This window comes from Pleurodeles waltl, chromosome 11 (genome assembly GCF_031143425.1).
Source record: "Pleurodeles waltl isolate 20211129_DDA chromosome 11, aPleWal1.hap1.20221129, whole genome shotgun sequence".
NCBI classification, from domain to species: Eukaryota; Metazoa; Chordata; class Amphibia; order Caudata; family Salamandridae; genus Pleurodeles; species Pleurodeles waltl.
The window spans coordinates 178,330,575-178,353,539 of NC_090450.1; the positions used below are offsets into that span (position 1 = coordinate 178,330,575).

General features: G+C 43.8%; 1 protein-coding gene across 1 annotated transcript in view; it reads left to right on the forward strand.

Annotated features, from left to right (window-relative positions):
• HLTF (helicase like transcription factor) overlaps window positions 1-22,965 on the forward strand; it is a 324,731-nt gene that overhangs the window by 64,504 nt on the left and 237,262 nt on the right. The window contains exons 7-9 of the mRNA XM_069213390.1: window positions 6,732-6,806; window positions 14,318-14,509; window positions 18,465-18,560. Of these exons, the coding sequence (XP_069069491.1) occupies window positions 6,732-6,806; window positions 14,318-14,509; window positions 18,465-18,560 (363 nt within the window). The remainder of the gene's footprint in view (window positions 1-6,731; window positions 6,807-14,317; window positions 14,510-18,464; window positions 18,561-22,965) is intronic.

Genomic DNA, 22,965 nt, shown 5'->3' on the forward strand with positions numbered 1-22,965 from the left:
TCTGTTTTGCTGAGGTGAGAGTCTACTATGATGCATAAATTGGAGGCTTTAAGAATGAAGGGGACCAGCAGGAAAGTGAGCTTTTAGCAACAGTCCTCATGGGGTTCTTGACTGACAAATTAGGGTCCTGAAAAAGAGAGGTGAGCTTCAATAGTGAAACTCCTACATTTGATTCAAGGGTGGTAAATTGAACAATACTGGTCACAGGTTTTTGAGGATAAATTGATAATGACCAGCCTGCCGCCTTTCTTATTAGGGCAGGTCAGTCTGAGCTCGAAATGTCCGCAAGGTACCAAGGAACGGTGTTGATGTGCATTAAAAGAATTTAGCAAATGCAGGGAGTATTGAATCTAGGCATTGTTGGTGGAGCTTGATTTCCTTGAAATGAAGCTCCTGCTTAAAGAACCGCCTGTGGGACGTTTGACTAATTATTTCCAGAAGTGGGTTCTATAGCTTGACGTGTTTGAAGCCTCTGTATTGATGGATTGAAGCGAGCTCCATAATTCAAACAGACACAGTGAGGACAGCTCCATCTGAATGTACCTGAACTGGCCTAAAGATCCACAGCCGACCAGGGATAGAACGTCTTGCAGGGCTTCCGTAAATTTTGTAATGAAAGAAGAGGGGCTGGTAGAAATTATGCAGTCCAGTATACACTCTCCCAAAATAATACAAATCATCAACAAAGAATACAATGTTCTTAAGTGTTGGGCTCCACACCACCAACTTGGATGGGAGTCCAAGCTCACTAGAAGCATTTGCTTACTAGGAACAAAGGACCTCACTCTCTATTAGGTGACAATTGTCATTATCCAGCATAGCTCTTCGGCAGGCTGGCGCTGCAATGCCTGTTGGGGACTGCGAGACGGCTCTTTGCTGGAGATCTTTATAAAAGAATCCTGGAAAAAGTGAAGTGTGTCAGGGACTGGAAAAAGTTAGATTAACATTGACTATAGGTGCCAAAAAGATAATCTTCACTTAAAGTACAATGGAACCTATGTGAAGGTTAAAAACAAGGTAAGGGAGATATCAGATGTAATGATCTGATTTCCTCAAGTTTGAAAGTGTATGTGTGATCCCTGAACTCCAGGAATAAGCAAAGGGAAATCTGTGTGTGGGAATTACCTACACTACAGAAGCACTGTTTGACATGTTTCTCGCCTTTCCATTCACTAAGGATCAGCTGGCAATTCATCAGAACCTACCTTTATAATAACTTAGTCATCGGTAAATGTCGATCCAAAGAAGTTTCCTTTGAGAGAACTCAAGAATAGGTATAGACTATTGCGCAGGCTCATGAAACCACAAGTAACTTAACAGCTACTGCCTTCGTGTTTGAAGGCTCATTTTGTTAATGTCAAGGAGAGCGCAAGCTTACACTTAGTAGTAAGTACTAGAGATTATAACTGTCCCTTATAAGCTGTGACAAAACCCAGTTGAACTACAAATAACATGACAGTTCCCACCAGCATGATTAATGTAATCAGCCTTCAATGTAAAGGGAAGCTTGAGCTTACAATTAATAGTGAGTGCTAAAATGTTTCACTCATTTATATGGTAAGGCAGTCCCTTATAGACTGCGACAAAGGTTTATGGAACAGCAAATGACATGGTAGTCCCCACCAGTGTGATTGAAGGCTGGTTTCATAAATGTTAAAAGAAAAGCGGGAAAAATGAAACTGTGTTAATTACACCATTATAACACAAAAGATTGGCAGCTCCTGCCCTCGTCCTAACATGGGGAGGGTGTAAGAATGATAAAAATCTGAAATCCTGCAGATTTCTCCGTGCGATCGTAGAAGCAGTGTTGCCAGATTTTGAGACCCATCCCAAGCCCAAACCTGTCCAAGTTCAAGCCCAAATTCAGCCCAACGCCGACCAGTATCAGACCAAAAAAACAGCCCAAAGTTGTAAACCTCAAAATATGCAAAAACAGTCTTCCAGAAACATTCTAAGCATGATTCTAATTTTTATTCAATATGTGGACAATGAGAGCAGGCTCAGTGGGCACTGTTGCACTTCTGCAATCATGTCATAATTCTGTAACTACTGATTTTGAAGATCTCTCCCCCTCTATCATCGTCTAACTGGTACGTCAGTCACCACAAATCTTAACCTGAACCTGGCATTGATTGTTGATCTTTACAAAAACAGACTATAGCCCATCTCCAAGAATTCTGGCAGCAGGAATGTTGAAACCCCTTAAGTAAAATGACTTCCAAAACAGTAAATTTCTCTGATCTCACACGATTAACACCACAAAATGATACACATGCAAAGAAACCACCCTACGGTTAAAGCAATTCCAGGATGACTTGTTTGGCAAGCTGAGATGGTCTTCACAGTACAACAAGAGGCCCACTTCAAGAGACAGTCACATACTCTGACTGCCCCCCTGCCCTTCTCTCCCACTTTTTTCACCATGACTACTTACTCTAGTACTAAATGTTACACAGAACCTATGCTGTTGTCTTTGTGTTTCAGCAAATTGTAGAATAAAGGTTGGTGTCTTGGCAAGAAGGAGAGGGGTTTGTTTGGGAACGAAATGAAAGCAAGGTTTTTGGAGTGGATTGGAAAAAAGACCGCTTTCCCAAAACCTCCTGTGGAACACTCCTCCAATATCTCAACCCTCATGCCCCCTCAAGTCCGTTAACACGTCATCACTCAGCTCGTCTTATTCCATTGCCCTTTGTCATTGGCACTGTCCCACTTATCTGTGCAATGCCATTAGGCTGTGCAGCTTCTTTACACCTGTCACCCACCCTGGGATATCAGTAGGCTGTACTCCGAGGAAGGGCACATGCTGGGAACATTAGTGTTAAGTGACTCTATTGGCCTGTCTTTCCTTGCAGTTTTAAAATACCATTAAGATCAAAGAGTACACAAAAAGTGAACTTTGACATATATTAGCAAACAGCCTGTTTTTAACATCGAATACTCCAATGACAACAGTGGGCACTTGGAAGCAGAGTCAAAATAACTTTCTCAGCACCACGGGGTCTTGCCAACTGCACTGAATTGGAGAGAGCGGTTTTGTTTAACCCACAGCATCTACTTCACACCAATGCCTCAACATAACTTCTCTCTCTAAGTCAGGCATTTTATCATTGTGCTTTCCAAATCGCAGAATCCTTCATGTCTTCTCTTTTTACTTCTTAGCTCTCTTAAGTAGTCTTTGGGTAACAAGAGCATCGAGGGGTCAACCCACATTGCACAACATACTGTGGCCCAAATTTATACTCTGTTTGTGTTGAATTAGCGTCATTTTTTTAACGCTAACTCAGCGCAAACGTAACTTCGTATTTATATTTTGACTCTAGATTAGTCTAACGTCAAAATATTGGAGTTAACGTCATTTTTTGCTAGCTGGAAACTAACTTGCATCAAATGAAATGCAAGGTAGACAGTCCAGGGCAAAAAATTACTCTAACGCCCTAGCTCCTTATTTATCCTCCCATGCAAAAATGGTGCACGGAATGGAGGCAGGCCTAAATAATTGCACTAACCTTGCTTAGTGACATTATTTAACCCCTGGGTCAGGGCAGGCGTTAGGGGACCAGTGGGCCTATTTCCATGGTGGAACACTAAGGAATAAGCCCACAGGTGCCCTCCCCAGGACCCAGGGAAACCCCCATCCACACCAGAGGGACAGCGGAGGATGGGGGACCCCATCCCAGGTAAGTAGAGGTAAGTATTTGGTTACTTTTTTTAAAGTGCCATTGGGGCCCCTGAAATGGGCCCCCATACATGGCACTGGGTGCAATGGCCATGCCCAGGGGACCCTTGTGCTGGCCATTGGGGTGGTGGGCATGACTCCTGTCTTTTCATAGACCGGAGTCATGTGGTATGGTAGGTTTTGCACCGAGAAATGACGCTAGGCTGGTTAGTCATTTTCTTTACTCTAACCAGTCTAATGTAATTTTTCTGTGCAAAACCCTCTCCCCCCATACTGCCACCCTCACCCCCACCCGGCAAACGTAATTTTCCTTGACGTTAGCCACCCTTAGCGCCGGCTTGTGCTATTCCTTAAATATGGTGCCCGGCTGGCACTGGAATGGCACAAACTGGCGCTACACTTTGTGACACAAAACTCAGTTAGCGCAGTTTTGCGTGACAAAGTATAAATATGGGCCTGTGTTCTTCCTAGTCTCCAGTAGCAAACTGAAGCAGCCAAAGTGTAGCTTCAGAGCTATAAAGAGCAAAACATGATCTGGCGTGCTACACCTTACCTCTCTCCTATGAACAGCACTTTGAAGCCCCATCAGCAACATACTGGCTACACTAGTGTCACTTCTTTCTCCCACCTCTACTCTTGTTTTTCTTTTCTCCTACTCCTTCTGCAGAGCTCTGTAGCTGCATTGGGGGTACAGACAATACACAAATAACCTATAGCATAACACCAAGAATTAATTACACAACACAAACTCTACAAAATGAAATTCTACAGAGCACAATGTATCCTCTCTTGAACTGGCCACAAATGACACGATTCAGAAAGTTTATTTCAGCTATTTGTATTTTGCAGTTGCTGTATCCCAGTAGCAGCGACGGCCTTACCTGGTATCAAAGCTTGGCCGTCACAGATATAGCTAAGAGGCACTGCTAGTCTGAGTCCTAGTAGGGAATGCTTGGGCTGGAGTGTGGTGGTGCATGGGGAAGAGTGTGGTGTTCTATGTATGCTCATGTGAAAGATAAACGTTGTTTAGTCAAACCCTTTACACAGGAATCATTCCCCTGATAACAACTGCTTTAAGGCAATGTTTTCAAAGGGCAGGTTTTGTAAGGACCTGCACTGCTTTGATAGGAAAGAGAATGTACCTGCTCAGTGCTGGTGTAATACATTTGAGTGGAGAGTAGTGCTGGTGCAATACTTTTGAGTGGAGAGTAGTGCTTCATTTGTGCTTGTTGTTTCCGGTGCAGAGCACCGGCACTTAATTTTCTGCCTCAAGCATTTATTGCGAGCAAAAGACACATTTGGGAAAGACAGAGGAAGAGAAAAACTAAAAAGCGCCAAGAGAGCAGAAAGCTGCAAGAGTGAGCTGAAGGGGCAGGGCGGGGCTGTAAATGGATTGAAGAGGCCCAAGATGGCTTCAGGATCACGATGCGTCAGTATTCCCGGTTCGCACATTTACTTGCAACAGCCGCATATTTAAGAGGATGGCTTTGGGCACCAGCACGTTTTTATTTACAAATTAACACTGGGAGAGTCTCACCACTTCTTAATAATAACAAGTACTCTGGGATAGTGAGTGGAAGCACGTCAGCATTTCCACTTAAAGTACAGCTTTAAGAGAACCAGTGTATTTATTTTGGAAATTGGCACATCTAAAATATAAATGACCTCAAGATTAATGCCCTGGAGCAAGCAGTACTTTTTCTAATATTCACCCACCTCGAATGAGCCACGCAGACATATGTCACTCACTCCCTTCTTTTGCCGGCAGCTCTGCGGTACTTTCGAAGAGGTGTCATGAGAAGGCTAAGGCTTATGCTGGGGATGGGCAGCAGCCCAGACACCATACCTGTTGTATGCCGTAGCCAGCCTTAGCCTTTGTCTGCAGCTCCAGATATGTTGCTAGCTTTTTTCCTCCGACCTCCGGAGGCTGAGCGCAGCCCTTGTCACCTTTCCTCTGAGGCAAGCCTTCAAGCAGGATCTGGAGATACGAGCAAAGGAGTGGTGACTCTTCGCTCAGGCTTGGTCAAAGAGTTGCTGCCAAACTTGAACCTCTATTCTCCTCAAGAGAACCAATCTCCTAACTCACTAGAGGATTGGAAACACACTGGGCCTGGGTACTGGTGATTTTCTTCATTGTCTGTGGCCGCTTTTAGTGTATCCAGACAAAAGACAATAATAGTTTCGTGAGGCGCCGCCTCACCTAGGAAAAACACGAACACAGGGCACATCCCAGCCCAAAAATCGGTCACCCGCCACGTTGTTTTATTCCCGCAAAAATGGAAAAAATGTCGCCCATTTGTGCAGGAAGTAGCCCAATCTGGCAACACTGCGTAGAAGCTGCGGTCAATTTGACCTACCTGACCTCCATGAACCCTGGAGGTGGCAGGGTTCCAGAGTGTCTGGGAGAAAATGGGACGGACCTAGTATCTAACAAAACAAACAAGGGACTATCAGTTAGAAAAGCATGGTGGCCATCTGGAAACTGGTCATGAAACCCTGAGACTGAGTTCATTGATGTCTATAGATACTCAACCGCCTCATGTGAGATCAAGGTAATGAAAAATAAGAATAGTAATACAGTAATATGATTGGAGAATCAATATTATGAAAATGAAGTCCCCCATAATTGAGATTTTTTTTTTAAAAGGGCACGGTCAAAAGTTCATGGACTGAAGATCCTGAATAATATCAGACCTGATCAGTGAAGAAACTGTTATTATATTAGTGCAGTGGTCACATTGGCTAGAGTTGTAATGGTTTTAAAATATATAATGCCCCTGATAATTGACTTGTAGCTGTTTGTATATTTTATAATATATATATATATATATTTTTTATCTTTAAAGAGTATTGTAACATCATGTTTTATGGACTTGATATTATGGTTTATGGGATGTTGTCTCAAATAAACTTATGAACCTGAAACAGCTTTGCAGTCATGGAGAGCAGCTTTCCTGTTCTGTTATTGTAAATGTTTTGCTTGCATTTGGCAAATGCATTCTCGTATAGTTATCCCAAACTACTATTTCATTGTATTCTACTTTTTGTTTTTCAGCTAAAGACTGAGTTTGACAAGCTATTTGAAGACTTGCGGGAAGATGACAAAACTAGAGAAATGGAGCCAGCAGAGGTGTTTATCTCTTAAGTCATAGTCGATGTATTCTTAATCAAATACTGTAAAGGTGTTTTGGGTTAAATTTAAAGGACAAACTTCTGTGTGACTCATCCCCATAGATTGAGGGCCTTTTGTGGAAAATACAGTGTACAAAGATCACAGCCAGCCTATTTAAATTTTGATACCCTTTTGTCTAAAGGTTTACGTTTTGCAGAAAGGCTTCCACCACAGAATCTTTTTTTTTTCTTATTTTTTTTGTTCAAGGAAATTTTATTGGATTTTCAGAACAAGAAGGTACAGAGGAAGCAGTGGCAGGTTTTGTACAAAGATTACAATCTATGAGAGAAGTCAGTGTAGTTTTGCGATTTAGAACCTGGTGAATTGCTTCTCTGGAAGAAAAGGGAGATAGTGTTAGGATCAAAGACTGGAATCAGGGAAAGAGTGAGAGAGATTTAGGAGGAGAGAAGTAGGATCAACGAAAGAAGGAAAAAGAAAAGTAGGAGTAAGAAGAGAAAGAGTCTGAAAGGTATTTCACTGTCCTATTCTGTGAGAAATTGGGTTGTTGGTTGACTGTGAAGTGAGCCCTGGTCAAGCAACAGCCACAATCCCTTGCAGGGTGAGGCACAACAAGTCACCAAGTAAACCTGTGCTTAATTAACCCTGGGTAGCGTGGCACAAAAAAGCAGTGTGGCTTAACTTAAAGGCAATGTGTAAAGTATTTCTGCAGCACACAAACTATCACAGCTTGAAAACACTACGTGAGAAAAAAATCCCAAACCACTTTAGAAAAAGAGTAAATTTTTAATAAATTGACACCAAAGCAGCAAAAATCGAATCAGTAGAACCACAGTAAATTTTCAGTAAAAACAGTTGTTGTGCAAGACCTGGTCAATTAGAAAAATTTGGCTGACAATAATGTAGCACAGTTCAGATACAAGAAGTGGAATGGGCTAGCTTAGCGCATATCTTCCAATTTGAAACATCTTGAAAAATGTTTTGAGCAAGTAAAATTCAGTGGGGCAAGGTGGCAGGAGGTGTCTGAAGATGGAGCGTTGTCACCAGATAGCTGTGGGTTGAAGCCGTGGTGAAGATTTCTACGTCTGGACTTAGTCTCTGAAATGGAAGTTGAAAATCTCCGGCGGGGCAAGGCTTAGGGCTGTGACTGAAGACAGTTCCATGAGGTCAGATACCCCTTTGACGAAGGACCGCTGAAAATGATTTACTGCTGCGGAGAAGAACGTAGCAGGAGAAGCTGTGATGTCAATCAGACCTGCAATGCACCTCGGGTGGTTAGGCGAACAGGTTGGTCCCGGTCTCCTCCTGGTTCCCAGGGCTGTTTTAGCCAAACATTTTCCAAGTCCCTACTTTTGGATTTTGGCACCACTTCCAAGGGTCCAGGACTGGAGGGGCATCATTTGGGGGTCAGGACTCATTCAGGCTGGGTCCAGGTGCCTGTTCAAGATGGTGGACACCTTTTGTGTCATGTGGCTCTGAGCAGGAGCATACTTGCCCTTGTGAGTCACTCTGGGGGTTCCGAAACTGTTGAAGATCCAGTCCTTGTCCTAAGGCAGAAGAGGTAGCAGAGCAACAGGACAAACAGGGTAGCAATCCAGCAGGTCAGCAGTCTTGTAGAGCAGCAGTCCAGCTGAGTGGCACTCCTCCCAGCACAGCAGTACTATATACTGGTCCAGAAGAATATTGAAGAGTTGGTGTTTGAGGGCCTACTTTAGACCCTGGTTCCCTGTTCCGGAAGGTGAGAAGCTTCTTGACAGTGGCTTTGAAGTGCATGGAATTTCCTTCCTTCCCTGTCCTGGCTCCTAACTGGCTACTGTTGCTGTGTGGGGTCGTTAGACCCTTTATGTGAAGGCAGAGCGCAGGCTGTTCAGTTGCAAGTGGGGCTGTGCTCAGCTCCACTCCCCCATCCTACCAGCATATGGCCAATTGAGGCACAACTAATCCTTTATGGCATGCCTGACTTGGAGGAATTCACAAAGTATGTCCGTTACACTCAGTCATGTGACCCAGGCCAGGCTACAGGCACAAAAGGGCTAAGGCCAGGAGAAAATAAATCAACTTTCCAAAAGAGTTTTTTTTTAATTGTGATGAAAAAACAACTTTACCATTAAATAGGGCTCTTCACCACAATTCCAAATACACCAAACACAAAATAACTACCAGTTCCCAAATGTTAATTACAGATTAAATGTGATCAGGAATCCCCAATGTTATCCTATGGGAGGAGTAGGCCTCACAGTAGAGAAAAATGAATTTATGAGTTTTTCACTACTAGGTCTTCAAAACGTAGAAGTAAATGTCCAACCTTTTAATTGCGCAGCACCCTCCCCTCTTGGCCACCTAGGACCTATCTTAGGGGTGACTTACATGTAATAAAATGGGAGTTTAGGGCATGGTAAGAGAGTTTAAATGCCATGTAGACATGTCAGTTTAAAACTGCATTCAGGCTGCAGTGGCAGACTTTGGGCATGTTTTAAGATGCTATGTAAGTGGGTGGCATAATAAGTGCTGCAGCTCACTAGTAGCATTTAATGTTATGTGGTAAATTTGCAGGCCCTAGCTATATGGTATACTACTCTACATGGGACTTACAAGTCAATTAAATATGCCATTTGTGTATTAGCCAATGTAACCATATTTTAGAGGAGGAGCACAAGCTTTTTAACACTGGTTAGAAGTGGTAAAGTGCACTGTAAGGAAATGCCTCCTTGGCATGGTTACCCCCTGACTTTTTGCCTTTGCTGATGGTATGTTTTGATTTGAAAGTGTGCTGAGGCCTGCTAACCAGGCCCCAGCACCAGTGTTCTTTCCCTAACCTGTACTTTTGTTTTCACAATTGGCACACCCTGGCATCCAGGTAAGTCCCTTGTAACTGGTACCCCTGGTACCAAGGGCCCTGATGCCAGGGCAGGTCTCTAAGGGCTGCAGCATGTCTTATGCCACCTTGGGGACCCCTCACTCAGCACAGACACACTGCTTGCCAGCTTGTGTGTGCTGGTGAGGACAAAACGAGTAAGTCGACATGGCACTCCCCTCAGGGTGCCATGCCAACCTCACACTGTCTATGCAGTATAGATAAGTCACCCCTCTAGCAGGCCTTACAGCCCTAAGGCAGGGTGCACTATACCATAGTTGAGGTGAGGACAAAACGAGTAAGTCGACATGGCACTCCCCTCAGGGAGCACTGTGCCCCTACAGTGTCTAAGCCAAACCTTAGACATTGTAAGTGTAGGGTAGCCATAAGAGTATATGGTCTGGGAGTCTGTCAAACACGAACTCCACAGCACCATAATGGCTACACTGGGAAGTTTGGTATCAAACTTCTCAGCACAATAAATGCACACTGATGCCAGTGTACATTTTATTGTAAAATACACCCCAGAGGGCACCTTAGAGGTGCCCCCTGAAACCTTAACCAACTACCCGTGTAGGCTGACTGGTTTTAGCAGCCTGCCACACTCGAGACATGTTGCTGGCCACATGGGGAGAGTGCCTTTGTCACTGTGTGGCTAGTAACAAAGTCTGCCCTGGGTGGAGATGCTTATCACCTCCCCCTTGCAGGAGCTATAGCACCTGGCGGTGAGCCTCAAAGGCTCACCCCCTTTGTTATAGCACCACAGGGCATTCCAGCTAGTGGAGTTGCCCGCCCCCTCCGGCCACGGCCCCACTTTTGGCAGCAAGGCCGGAGGAGATAATGAGAAAAACAAGGAGGAGTCACTGGCCAGTCAGGACAGCCCCTAAGGCAACCTGAGCTGAAGTGACTCTGACTTTTCGGAATCCTCCATCTTGAAGATGGAGGATCCCCCCAATAGGGATAGGAATGTGACCCCCACCCCTTGGGAGGAGGCACAAAGATGGTGTAGCCACCCTCCGGGCTAGTAGCCATTGGCTACTGCCCTCCCTGACCTAAACACCCTCCTAAATTCTGTATTTAGGGGCTCCCCTGAACCTAGGAACTCAGATTCCTGCAACCTAAGAAGAAGAGGACTGCTGAGCTGAAAAACCCTGCAGAGAAGACGGAGACACCAACTGCTTTGGCCCCAGCTCTACCGGCCTGTCTCCCCCCCCTTCGGAAGAAAACTGCTCCAGCGACGCTTTCCCCACGACCAGCGACCTCTGAAGCCTCAGAGGACTGCCCTGCTCTAGAAGGACCAAGAAACTCCAGAGAACAGCGGCCCTGTTCACCAAAGGCTGCAACTTTGTTTCCAAAGAAGCAACTTCAAAATAACAGTGTTTCCCGCCAGAAGCGTGAGACTTGCAACTCTGCACCCGACGCCCCCGGCTCGACTTGTGGAGAACAAACACTTCAGGGAGGACTCCCCGGCGACTCCGAGACTGTGAGTAACCAAAGTTGTCCCCCCTGAGTCCCCACAGCGATGCATGCAGAGGGAATCCTGAGGCTCCCCCTGACCACGACTGCCTGACTCTCAGATCCCGACGCCTGGAAAAGACCCTGCACCCGCACCCCCCAGGACCTGAAGGATCGGAACTCCAGTGCAGGAGTGACCCCCAGGAGGCCCTCTCCCTTGCCCAGGTGGTGGCTACCCCAAGGAGCCCCCCCCCCTTGCCTGCCTGCATCGCTGAAGAGACCCCTTGGTCTCCTATTGATTTCAATTACAAACCCGACGTGTGTTTGCACACTGCACCCGGCCGCCCCCGTGCGGCTGAGGGTGTACTTTCTGTGCTAACTTGTGTCCCCCCCCCGGTGCCCTACAAAACCCCCCTGGTCTGCCCTCTCAAGATGCGGGTACTTACCTGCTGGCAGACTGGAACCGGGGCACCCCCTTCTCCATTGAAGCCTATGTGTTTTGGGCACCACTTTGAACTCTGCACCTGACCGGCCCTGAGCTGCTGGTGTGGTAACTTTGGGGTTGCTCTGAACCCCCAACGGTGGGCTACCTTGGACCTAAGCTTGAACCCCGTAGGTGGTTTACTTACCTGCAAGAACTAACAATTACTTACCTCCCCTAGGAACTGTGAAAATTGCACTGTCTAGTTTTAAAATAGCTATATGTGTTTTATTTGAAAAGTATATATGCTATTGTGATTATTCAAAGTTCCTAAAGTACTTACCTGCAATACCTTTCATGCAAAGTATTACATGTAGAATTTGAACCTGTGGTTCTTAAAATAAACTAAGAAAATATATTTTTCTATACAAAAACCTATTGGCCTGGAATTGTCTCTGAGTGTGTGTTCCTCATTTATTGCCTGTGTGTATGTACAACAAATGCTTAACACTACTCCTTTGATAAGCCTACTGCTCGACCACACTACCACAAAATAGAGCATTAGTATTATCTCTTTTTGCCACTATCTTACCTCTAAGGGGAACCCTTGGACTCTGTGCATACTATTCCTTACTTTGAAATAGTGCATACAGAGCCAACCACCTACATGCACTGAGTTCTAAGGCCAACAAACATAAATGCAGCAAAAATAGAGGACGTGCGAAAAAAAGTGTGGGGGAAGACCACCCTAAGGCTGACTGGTCTAATGTGTGTACATCCTCATCAAGAGATTAGTAAATAGTGAATGTGTTGCTTGGACGCGGCCAGATGGTGGGATTGGGGTTGTGCATGCTAAACCTGTGATCAAAGAGGTATTGACTTTTGTAGATGGACGGTAAATCGAAGCCGGTTGGGTGAGTTGTGATCATGGATTTTGTTGGTAATGGTACTTTCTGTACTATTTAAAAAGCATACCCATTATTGCCATGTGTGGTATGATATATTTTTGTAGTGTTTCACAGAGGATTGTCTGGATCCTTAGAGTATGTAGGGTATTTAGCAGAAAGAGATTAGTGATGGTAAGGGACAGGTGTGGAGTAATAGACTAGGGCTTCAGGCTATGTTGATTGGGTTGAGTGTGATATTTTGTTGAAAGCTCTTGTTGATTGTTTTGTTTTTTAAGTTCCACAAAGGATCAGCTATGTTGCAGGGTAAAAAAACTGGTTTAAGGTCACTTATGTCTTCTGAACAGTTCCAGCTTTTGTCAGGTTTTCAGAGTTCTCCCCAGAATCTTAACCTTGGTATAACCCCCAGATGTGTTCCTGATTCCACTTTTCCTAAATAGGATAACATGTAGGAAAATGGGTTAAAACTGTTGAAGTTGTGACTCTCTTTAACTTTGATTTCAGTAATCTGTGGAGTCTGTGTTGGCTTAGAGAGCTCAGCTACTTGGCCAGCATTTTACCCCAGTTCTTTCTGCTGTGGGATAGCTGTACCTTGGAGCACAAGCTTGTGGGTTTCACTCTGCATTTTATTTCTTTATTTGTGTTTTTCTTTGATTGATGTTAATTTGTCCATTGTAGGCTCTTTCCATTCTCGATTCTTTCTTTTGTGAGGAAACTTTTCCCTGGTGGATTTTTCCAAGAGGTGGAGTAACAAGCTAATTAGAAAATTTCCAGTACTGTGTATCTCAGTATAAAGGCGGGCAACAGATTTTTTTAAATGCAGTATCGGAGGGGATGTGCAAAGGGCTATCGCCCTTGTAACTGGTTTTGCCGCCTCTATAAATCAACATGGGTTGATTGGCTTTTTTGAGCAGTGTCATCCAATTGAAGTTACCCCCAACAGGCATTCTTTTTTGGGGGGCAGGGGGGACAGAGTAATGTGCCTGGCATCGAGCTGCAAACTCCAGCCAGTTACATAGCCAGTTTTTCTGACCATTGCCCTCCCTGTGGGTCCGATTAAGGGAATGCACTACAAACAGGAAAACCTATGCCTAAACACATTCAAGGTGGGTTTCTGCATTTAGGTCCGAGATTATCTGGTAGGCACTTGGGGAACTCAAACAACCAAAGATACTTGTGACAACTAGCGATCCAGGGGATCCGTGGTTGTGTGGTGCCAGTGTGAATCCTTACACACCTTCAGACACAAAAGCTCTGCAGATGTCAACACTTCCTCAGAATATCCACATATCCACTGGTTCCAGTGGGGCTGGCTGCAGTATTTGGCCCAGGGTCAGCTGGCCCAAGCCCCCCCCCTCAGATATTCTGAGATCTAGAGATCCAGGGTGGTGTTGGTCGTGTGCATCCCGTCATTTTGGATATGCAGAATGACCTGCAGACGCCGACTCCGTCTTGAAAAACAAACACAAAAACTACAATATTTAAACCTGGATGCGGTAGCACCAAGGGAATATCAACAACTTTAGGCTTATCAACAGTTAGAGACCTTGAAGAATCTAGGGTGGTCTGCCATGCATGGAATCGTGTGAGTTTCTTTACCTAATTGTTGTGGAAACATCACAACTACAGCCAGGAAAACCCATTTTCCTCTAACTTAATTGGGGATGGAGGCAGCATCTGACCTCAGAGTTAACCTGCATTTTGTGCATGTGGTATTTATTACTTTAAGATCTATGCGTACAAGTGTGTATATATAGTGCAAGCGGTGAGACTTTCATTGTAGGTTTTTACATTTCTATGAGGCCTAATTTCAAAAGTGTTCCCTGGCTCTTTATTAAATAAGCCCTTTGAAGTTGTAATGCAATGTCTTTTTCAGGCTGTTGGAACACCATTACTTTCACATCAGAAGCAAGCGTTATCTTGGATGGTTTCACGTGAGAACAGCAAAGATTTACCACCCTTTTGGGAGCAAAGGAATAACCTGTACTACAACACTCTTACAAATTTTGCAGAGAGAGAGAAACCAGAAAATGTGCTTGGAGGGATTCTTGCAGATGATATGGGACTGGTATTCACTTATTCTTTTATGGCTCTACACTGTATTTCTTCCTTTTTTAATTGATATAATTTGTTGTGATAAATACTCCTGAGGGAATGGGTTTTAAGTTACACGGTTTAAATGTATTGACCCACATTGAAATGGTTCTTTTTTTCCCAAATGTTTTTAATGGATGTATAAGAATACCACATACATAGAGGAATGCAATTTACAAATGTAAAATTGTATTCTGTTGAGAATTAAAGGTACAATTAACACCATAAACCAGAGAACCAGTAAAGTAAGAATGTTCTCAGATAGACTGCAGTCACATCTATTTGATGTTTCTTTTTAGGCCTTGAAAAATTAGCTCGCTACGGCGAATCATATTTTATCAGGTTGAGCTATTTTTAGGACCTACTCTCCCTTTCTGGGGAGTTGACAAAGAACAGGTGTTCATCAGAAATTGAAGAAGCAATGAAGACGTCTTTGAAACTTGTTCTCTTGTCACATTTGCTCTGTTCAGAGACAGAGGTCAAAAGTCAGTTTGTCTTCTTAGAATTAATTTTCCTTACAACTTTAGAGTTCCAGGATTTTGTAAGGTGAACTCCCTGACCTGCTGTTCTAGGAGTGTGAAATGAAAGGCTGTAGGGTGTCAGGTTTTTCCTAACACGCAACATTTAAATTTCGAAGTCAACTGTACAAACATTTCAAAATATATTTCAGTAGTTGAAGTTTTCGTTTCAACTTCTGTGTGATGAAAATTATATTTTAATAGGATAAAAACAAATCAGAACACTTTACTTGGTGACGTGCAAAGGATAAATATGTTTTCTAAAACCCAATTTTCACAGATTGCTAAAACACTATATAGTTTTATGAATAAAGCTGTAGGTTAGTGGGAAGGTGTTTGGACATTTCTTGAATATTTACTGTCTGTAAATGGTAGTGCGCTCCCACATTATGCTTTAGTAATATATTTATTAAACATGAGTGTTTTAATATAAAGTGAGAAACAGTCCTGCCCTGATGGCAATGCTATTAGTAAAATAAGAGGCAATTCATGGATCATGTGTTTCCTATATGTTGTCTAGATTCTTATCATACATGCAGCAAACGTTTAGGCTATGTAATCAAACAAAAGAGGTTTTTTGTACAGCAGAAATGCTGAACTCACATATTTGAGGGTGCACTCATATGTGAGCATGAAGCAAAAAGATGATTCTCTAAATGAAAATATTTGCCTAGGAACACACAATTTGAGACCCTTTTACAGGTCAAGTACATTACAGTTAGGTCGATTAGATTATTCATGTTTCCCGACCCTCAGGTCTAGTAACATTTTTATGATTTTTCGAGGCCTGCATTTGTCCATAGGTATTCTCGATTAACTATGTTTGTTGCATTAGGCCATGAACGAAAGCAATCACATAATCTTGGATACACCTGTAAACAGCAAACTATATAATTGGTTGTAGTGGAAAGTAAAGGAAAACTAGAAGATGGAGAAACCGGAACTGCAATATGAAAGCATAATTTAAGGAACTGAATGATCTAGGTCTTTGACATTGAGTCCTTATGCTTGGTTGATGAGATTCTTGATAAAGGACTTTTCACACTTCGTCTGTGAAAATGTAAACTTTTCTAGCTTTTGCGAATGACAGTTATGATTTTAAAAATGGCACAGAGGTGAGAATTTTAAACATAGCAGCCAATAGCCATTAATGATCAAGCAATATTTTCTGGAACCCTAAGAGAAATGATCTACACACCATATGTGACGCAAACCATGGAACTGCCATATCACATGTTTGAAAATCCTCTACTGTTGTCCTCTCTGTCTCTTAGTGTGGTTTGTGATGAGGCCAGCTTAATAAGCATATAACCGTGAATTGCTTGCTTCCAAATCTTGAGTTTCCAAAGACTGCTGCGTGCTCATCCTTGCCAACATCAGAACGAGTGCTTCAACCCCTTGAAAATACCAGCATCTCCTAACAATTAAACAATGTCAACAAAACCAAGAATTCCTTCAGTTGGGTAGGCACATAACAAGTTGGAACTAAAAACTACACTGAGATTGGGCTAATCCTCTCCTTCATGTCATTAATAGAAATGGAACTTCCTTTCACATGGCTAGGATTGTTAGATTTTGTGGCAGACCAGGTGGGGTGGATTGCTGTTATAAAGCGCTCTTGTACTAAGAGAGTAAGTACGCAGGCGATTAAAATAATAAAACTTATTGAATGCAGACTATTTTAAAGAGTCCTCAACCTTCATATTATTTTTCAGTCTGATTAGCAACAAAATTGCCTGGGAGCCCTAGCCTGTCTGAGTCCCAAAACCAAATACACTAGTGGAGCCTCCTGAGTGACCCAAAGGACCACCTTTCTAAGCAAGGGAATACACCGGAGAGAAAGTTTCTTTGAGCTATTTCTCATGGTTTTGTAGTCTTTACTTCTTACATGTATCATTAAGAAGTCAAACAATTATTGACAGGTCTGTCTCCTCATTTTCTTGAGGACTCATTGACATATCCATTGTTTTTTACCCAGTGCTTTTGCCACTGTATTTAAGTTTATAACCAATTGGCAAGATAAGAGGTTTACTTGCTCTCCCGTTAAATGAAAAAACATATGCCTTGTCAACAGCACTTGTTGAAAAATTGTTCTACCACCTAGTGTTCTACCACCTAGTTCTGCGTGATTGGTGGGTGGGCTCTACCAGAAATGTGGGAGTGCCTAATATTGTAGTCACTGTTGAGGTCTACATGTTACAGCCATCTTAGTGTTGCCCATGTCGGTCAGGCGGCCTTCATCAGGACCGAAATATCACTAAACAATATGTCAGGAATCCAACAGTGATTCACAAATTGCTATCCTTAACAAACAAAAACATGCACACATCTATGCAAACGTACATACATGGGAGGACACGTTGGCCATCTAGAAAAGCAAAGTAAGAAGACAGAAGGTGAAACCTTCAATTGTGATTCAGTCATAGTATTTTCATTGCTAACTGGCAGACGTGAAGGTGTTTCAAATGAGAAGTCACAGATTTCATATTGCAAAAGACAAGGATTCAATAAAAAGACATGCTTGTAATATGTGGTGTTGATCACTCAAGTGTTTTAAAAAAATGTATTCAGTCAGTAGGACGCAGAGGCCATTATTACCCTTTAATTTCCATTTACAGTACTACTACAATGCTGTTTTTAACCTAGTTAGGATGACCATCATTAAATCATTTTATAAGGTTACACCCTAGAAAATGTTATTGTGTTCCACTCCTCTGTTAGCTGTAGCTCCTGAATCCCTGGTTGAGCCTACTCATGACTACAGAATAAAAACCCTTAACTATGCCTCTGTATTTGGGATTATTTTCCCCATTTGGTAATGCATTGTGATGACAGAGAGATAGTATAATTTTCCAATAACATATCCTCTTTCCTGTTTTTTTTTTTTTTGCACAATTTTACTATATCAGTTCCTTGTTTCATGCATAACAAGTACTTTGATCGGATCAACAAACTATGGGCCTGATTCTAACTCTGGAGGACGGTGTTAAACCGTCCCAAAAGTGGCGGATATACCACCTACCGTATTACGAGTTCCATAGGATAAAATGGACTCGTAATACGGTAGGTGGTATATCCGCCACTTTTGGGACGGTTTAACACCGTCCTCCAAAGTTAGAATCAGGCCCTATGTTCCTTTTGTTATCAAGTTTGTTTATGGTTATAAATCTTTGAAAGGCCCTACAAATGATGCTTTTTGTACATCATCATGACCTTCTTTACAAATGCATAATAGTTCATTTCTGACCCGTTTTATTGTTTAAAGTTTATTTTTTAAAGCTTTATTATAATATTATATGAATTGATTTAAGAAGCAATACAGTTGTCATAAAATATATACCAGGCTTTTTACCTTCCTACAGAAAGATAAATATAATCTACTTAGAGTTACATATGTTTTTTGTTTTGTAGGGCAAAACACTTGTCGCAATTGCTCTAGTTCTTTCAAACTTTCATGATGGGAAACCTCTCCCTGTTTCAAGGACTGAAACAAAGCAGTTGCATAAGGTGGGTTCTGCCTATTATGAATGATTCAGACATGATGGTGTATTTCTGTACTTTGTTTGCTGCATCTTCAACATGCTTTGGGGATGACCAATGTTCTAATGCACTGTGGCTAAAGAGTGAAAAGGACTGTTATTCAGAATAGATATATTGCTGTGGGTGTTCCCGCTGATAGGAAGTGGAAATGAGTTGTAGGGGCATGAAAACATAGATGAGTGTTCTGCAACTTAAATCTGGTTTTGCCATGCTTTATATACACTTATACTGAGCTAATCCTGCAGTTGTATGAACCATCTCAGGAAGGTCAGTGTTCTTGTATGTGGCCTCTGGTCGGTACTTAAATGGATAAATTACACATACTAGGACTGAGAAGAGATAAAACCGAGATCATTAATATTTGTGGGCCTATGAATATAGGGCCACCACCAGCTACCGTATTTTAAATAGAAAAGAGCCTGCATTTCCTAATGGACAGTGATCTAAATTTGGGCCCTAAAATTAAGGGGCACTTGAGCATAGTTAAATCCAGAGTGGGCTGGAGACCTCTATCCTTTCCTGGGTCCTGGAAGTAATAGAAGTAAAAGCCTGATTCTTTCCCCTCTCCTCCACTCACCTCCCGAGTAGGACCAGGAACTTTGCTTCTAATATTAAGGCATGAGCAGGAGTGTAAATCTTACAGGCAGAAGGGGACTCCAGTGGAGTAGCCAGGAAAGAAAGCACACCAGAAATATCAATTAGAGAACTTACTGCTGACCAAAACCGCAACCTCTATTGCATATGCCTAGCTCACCACACCCAGTTCTCCACACCCTGACAAACGTCTCTTCGCCTACAATCACTATGGGCAAGACATGGACCCTCAAAAGATCAAACAGCCCAACAAATAATAGCCTTCTGTATGGGCCAGTGAGCCATGTGAAGGCACATGCCGTGAGCAGGTCGTCCTTAGAGGATCTCTTGGGGTCACCCATTCTTCGACATTATTTGCATGCTTTCAGATTAGAAAGTGGTGGCAGAAGTTATCTTGACTGTTAAAAACCATGTAAGGCACAATTTGTCACAGTTTGTCTCCTGACACTTTGCTCAAGAGTTGAATCCCTACGAAGATTGCCTGTCCTACATCTTACACATTTCTCTTGGTCTTGCCCAATACAGTTTGGCAGTCTGTTCTGTGAATGTTTACTTAGCTGTGTTGATTGCCTTTCTGTTTCTCCCTGGCTAGCCATCACTATTTAGGTTGCCCTTGGTGGCCAGCTTTGTCAAAAGTGTTAGACGTTTCCTACTCCGTTGTTTGTTGTTCCACAGTGAATTTGTTTCTGACATTCCTGATGGCTTTGTTGTTTGTCTATTTACATTTGTCCAAAGAGTTTATTTACATTATAGACTGTTTACTGGTCTTCAGTTCACACTTTCGCCAAGCATTATTGTCTGGTTGCCCAGGCTTGGAGTGATAGTTTATTTGTCACTGTAATGCTGCTTGATTTTCTGGTTTGATTGGAACTCTACGGTCCCCTGCCACCAGTGTGGGTATGGATGTGGGACTCATTCATAAGTGAGGAATTTGTGGGAAAAATGAGCCATCAGAGGAACAAGTTACTTACCTTTTATTAATACTTTTTCTGGTGGATGCTCTGTATTTCCCCATTTCTCACTGACCTCCAACCTCCCCTTCGGGTGCTTTTGTTTAATATGACTCCATGATATCTAAAGCAGGGTTGTATTGTGTTTTGGTGTTGACTTTTCTGTCCTTGTCCAGTTCCTCCTCTGTGAGCCTCAGTTGGGTGTGAAAAAAGTGTAAGAACTGACGTCAGAAGCCCATGCAATGGCTCTATAGTCCGGTGTAGTCGTATCCTGGATGGTAATGTCCTGGATGGTCAGAACCATAACTGGAGTTGTGCAGCACCACCCACAACTCTGAGTAGCTATGACTTTCAGGAGTTTATGTCCCCTCTGGTATGTAGAATATGAAACGGAAGGGAGAAGATTCACTAGGAATAAGAGGTTCGATGGCATCTGTCGCTGTAGATACACATGTTGTGCATAGCCCGCCATCTGGTGTTGGGTCGGAGTGTTACAAGTTGTTTTTCTTCGAAGAAGTCTTTCGAGTCACGGGACCGAGTGACTCCTCCTTTTGTCTCCATTGCGCATGGGCGTCGACTCCATCTTCGATTGTTTTCTTTCCGCCATCGGGTTCGGACGTGTTCCTGTCGCTCCGAGTTTCGGAACGGAAAGATAGCTAACTATCGGAAGATTACGTCGGTATTGTTGCGTTCGGGATCGGCTTAGATAGAATCGACACCGCATCGAAGTTTGAAGAGCTCCGGTGCCCTTCGGGGTAGCTTTCGATCCCCCGTCTGGGCCTGGTCGGCCCGACCGCTTGTCAGACAACGCAGATGGAACGGACCCCGTTTCGTTTCTGTCCCAAATGCCACAACAAATACCCGTATTCAGACCAACATTTGGTCTGTAACCTGTGCCTGTCGCCTGAGCACAGTCAAGAGACTTTCGAGGCCTGTCGTGCGTTCCGGTCCCGAAAGACACTCCGTGACCGTCGAGCCAGAAGACTTCAGATGGCTTCCACGCCGACAGCACACCGAGAGTTCGAGGAACAAGAGGAGGAAGAAGCCTTCTCGATCCACGAATCGGACTCCGAGGAATTCGACGATCAAAGAACTGTGAGTAAGACGTCGAAGGCAATACACAAGAAAAGTGACAAGGCCCAGGGGACGTGTAGGAAGTTGGCTCTGTATGTGCTATTTCAAAGTAAGGAATAGCATGCACAGAGTCCAAGGGTTCCCCTTAGAGGTAAAATAGTGGTAAAAATAGATAATACTAATGCTCTATTTTGTGGTAGTGTGGTCGAGCAGTAGGCTTATCCAAGGAGTAGTGTTAAGCATTTGTTGTACATACACATAGACAATAAATGAGGTACACACACTCAGAGACAAATCCAGCCAATAGGTTTTTATATAGAAAAATATCTTTTCTTAGTTTATTTTAAGAACCACAGGTTCAAATTCTACATGTAATATCTCATTCGAAAGGTATTGCAGGTAAGTACTTTAGGAACTTCAAATCATCAAAATTGCATGTATACTTTTCAAGTTATTCACAAATAGCTGTTTTAAAAGTGGACACTTAGTGCAATTTTCACAGTTCCTAGGGGAGGTAAGTATTTGTTAGGTTAACCAGGTAAGTAAGACACTTACAGGGCTTAGTTCTTGGTCCAAGGTAGCCCACCGTTGGGGGTTCAGAGCAACCCCAAAGTCACCACACCAGCAGCTCAGGGCCGGTCAGGTGCAGAGTTCAAAGTGGTGCCCAAAACACATAGGCTAGAATGGAGAGAAGGGGGTGCCCCGGTTCCGGTCTGCTTGCAGGTAAGTACCCGCGTCTTCGGAGGGCAGACCAGGGGGGTTTTGTAGGGCACCGGGGGGGACACAAGTCCACACAGAAATTTCACCCTCAGCAGCGCGGGGGCGGCCGGGTGCAGTGTAGAAACAAGCGTCGGGTTTGTAATGTTAGTCTATGAGAGATCTCAGGATCTCTTCAGCGCTGCAGGCAGGCAAGGGGGGGATTCCTCGGGGAAACCTCCACTTGGGCAAGGGAGAGGGACTCCTGGGGGTCACTTCTCCAGTGAAAGTCCGGTCCTTCAGGTCCTGGGGGCTGCGGGTGCAGGGTCTCTCCCAGGCGTCGGGACTTTAGGTTCAAAGAGTCGCGGTCAGGGGAAGCCTCGGGATTCCCTCTGCAGGCGGCGCTGTGGGGGCTCAGGGGGGACAGGTTTTGGTACTCACAGTATCAGAGTAGTCCTGGGGTCCCTCCTGAGGTGTTGGATCGCCACCAGCCGAGTCGGGGTCGCCGGGTGCAGTGTTGCAAGTCTCACGCTTCTTGCGGGGAGCTTGCAGGGTTCTTTAAAGCTGCTGGAAACAAAGTTGCAGCTTTTCTTGGAGCAGGTCCGCTGTCCTCGGGAGTTTCTTGTCTTTTCGAAGCAGGGGCAGTCCTCAGAGGATGTCGAGGTCGCTGGTCCCTTTGGAAGGCGTCGCTGGAGCAGGATCTTTGGAAGGCAGGAGACAGGCCGGTGAGTTTCTGGAGCCAAGGCAGTTGTCGTCTTCTGGTCTTCCGCTGCAGGGGTTTTCAGCTGGGCAGTCCTTCTTCTTGTAGTTGCAGGAATCTAATTTTCTAGGGTTCAGGGTAGCCCTTAAATACTAAATGTAAGGGCGTGTTTAGGTCTGGGGGGTTAGTAGCCAATGGCTACTAGCCCTGAGGGTGGGTACACCCTCTTTGTGCCTCCTCCCAAGGGGAGGGGGTCACAATCCTAACCCTATTGGGGGAATCCTCCATCTGCAAGATGGAGGATTTCTAAAAGTTAGAGTCACCTCAGCTCAGGACACCTTAGGGGCTGTCCTGACTG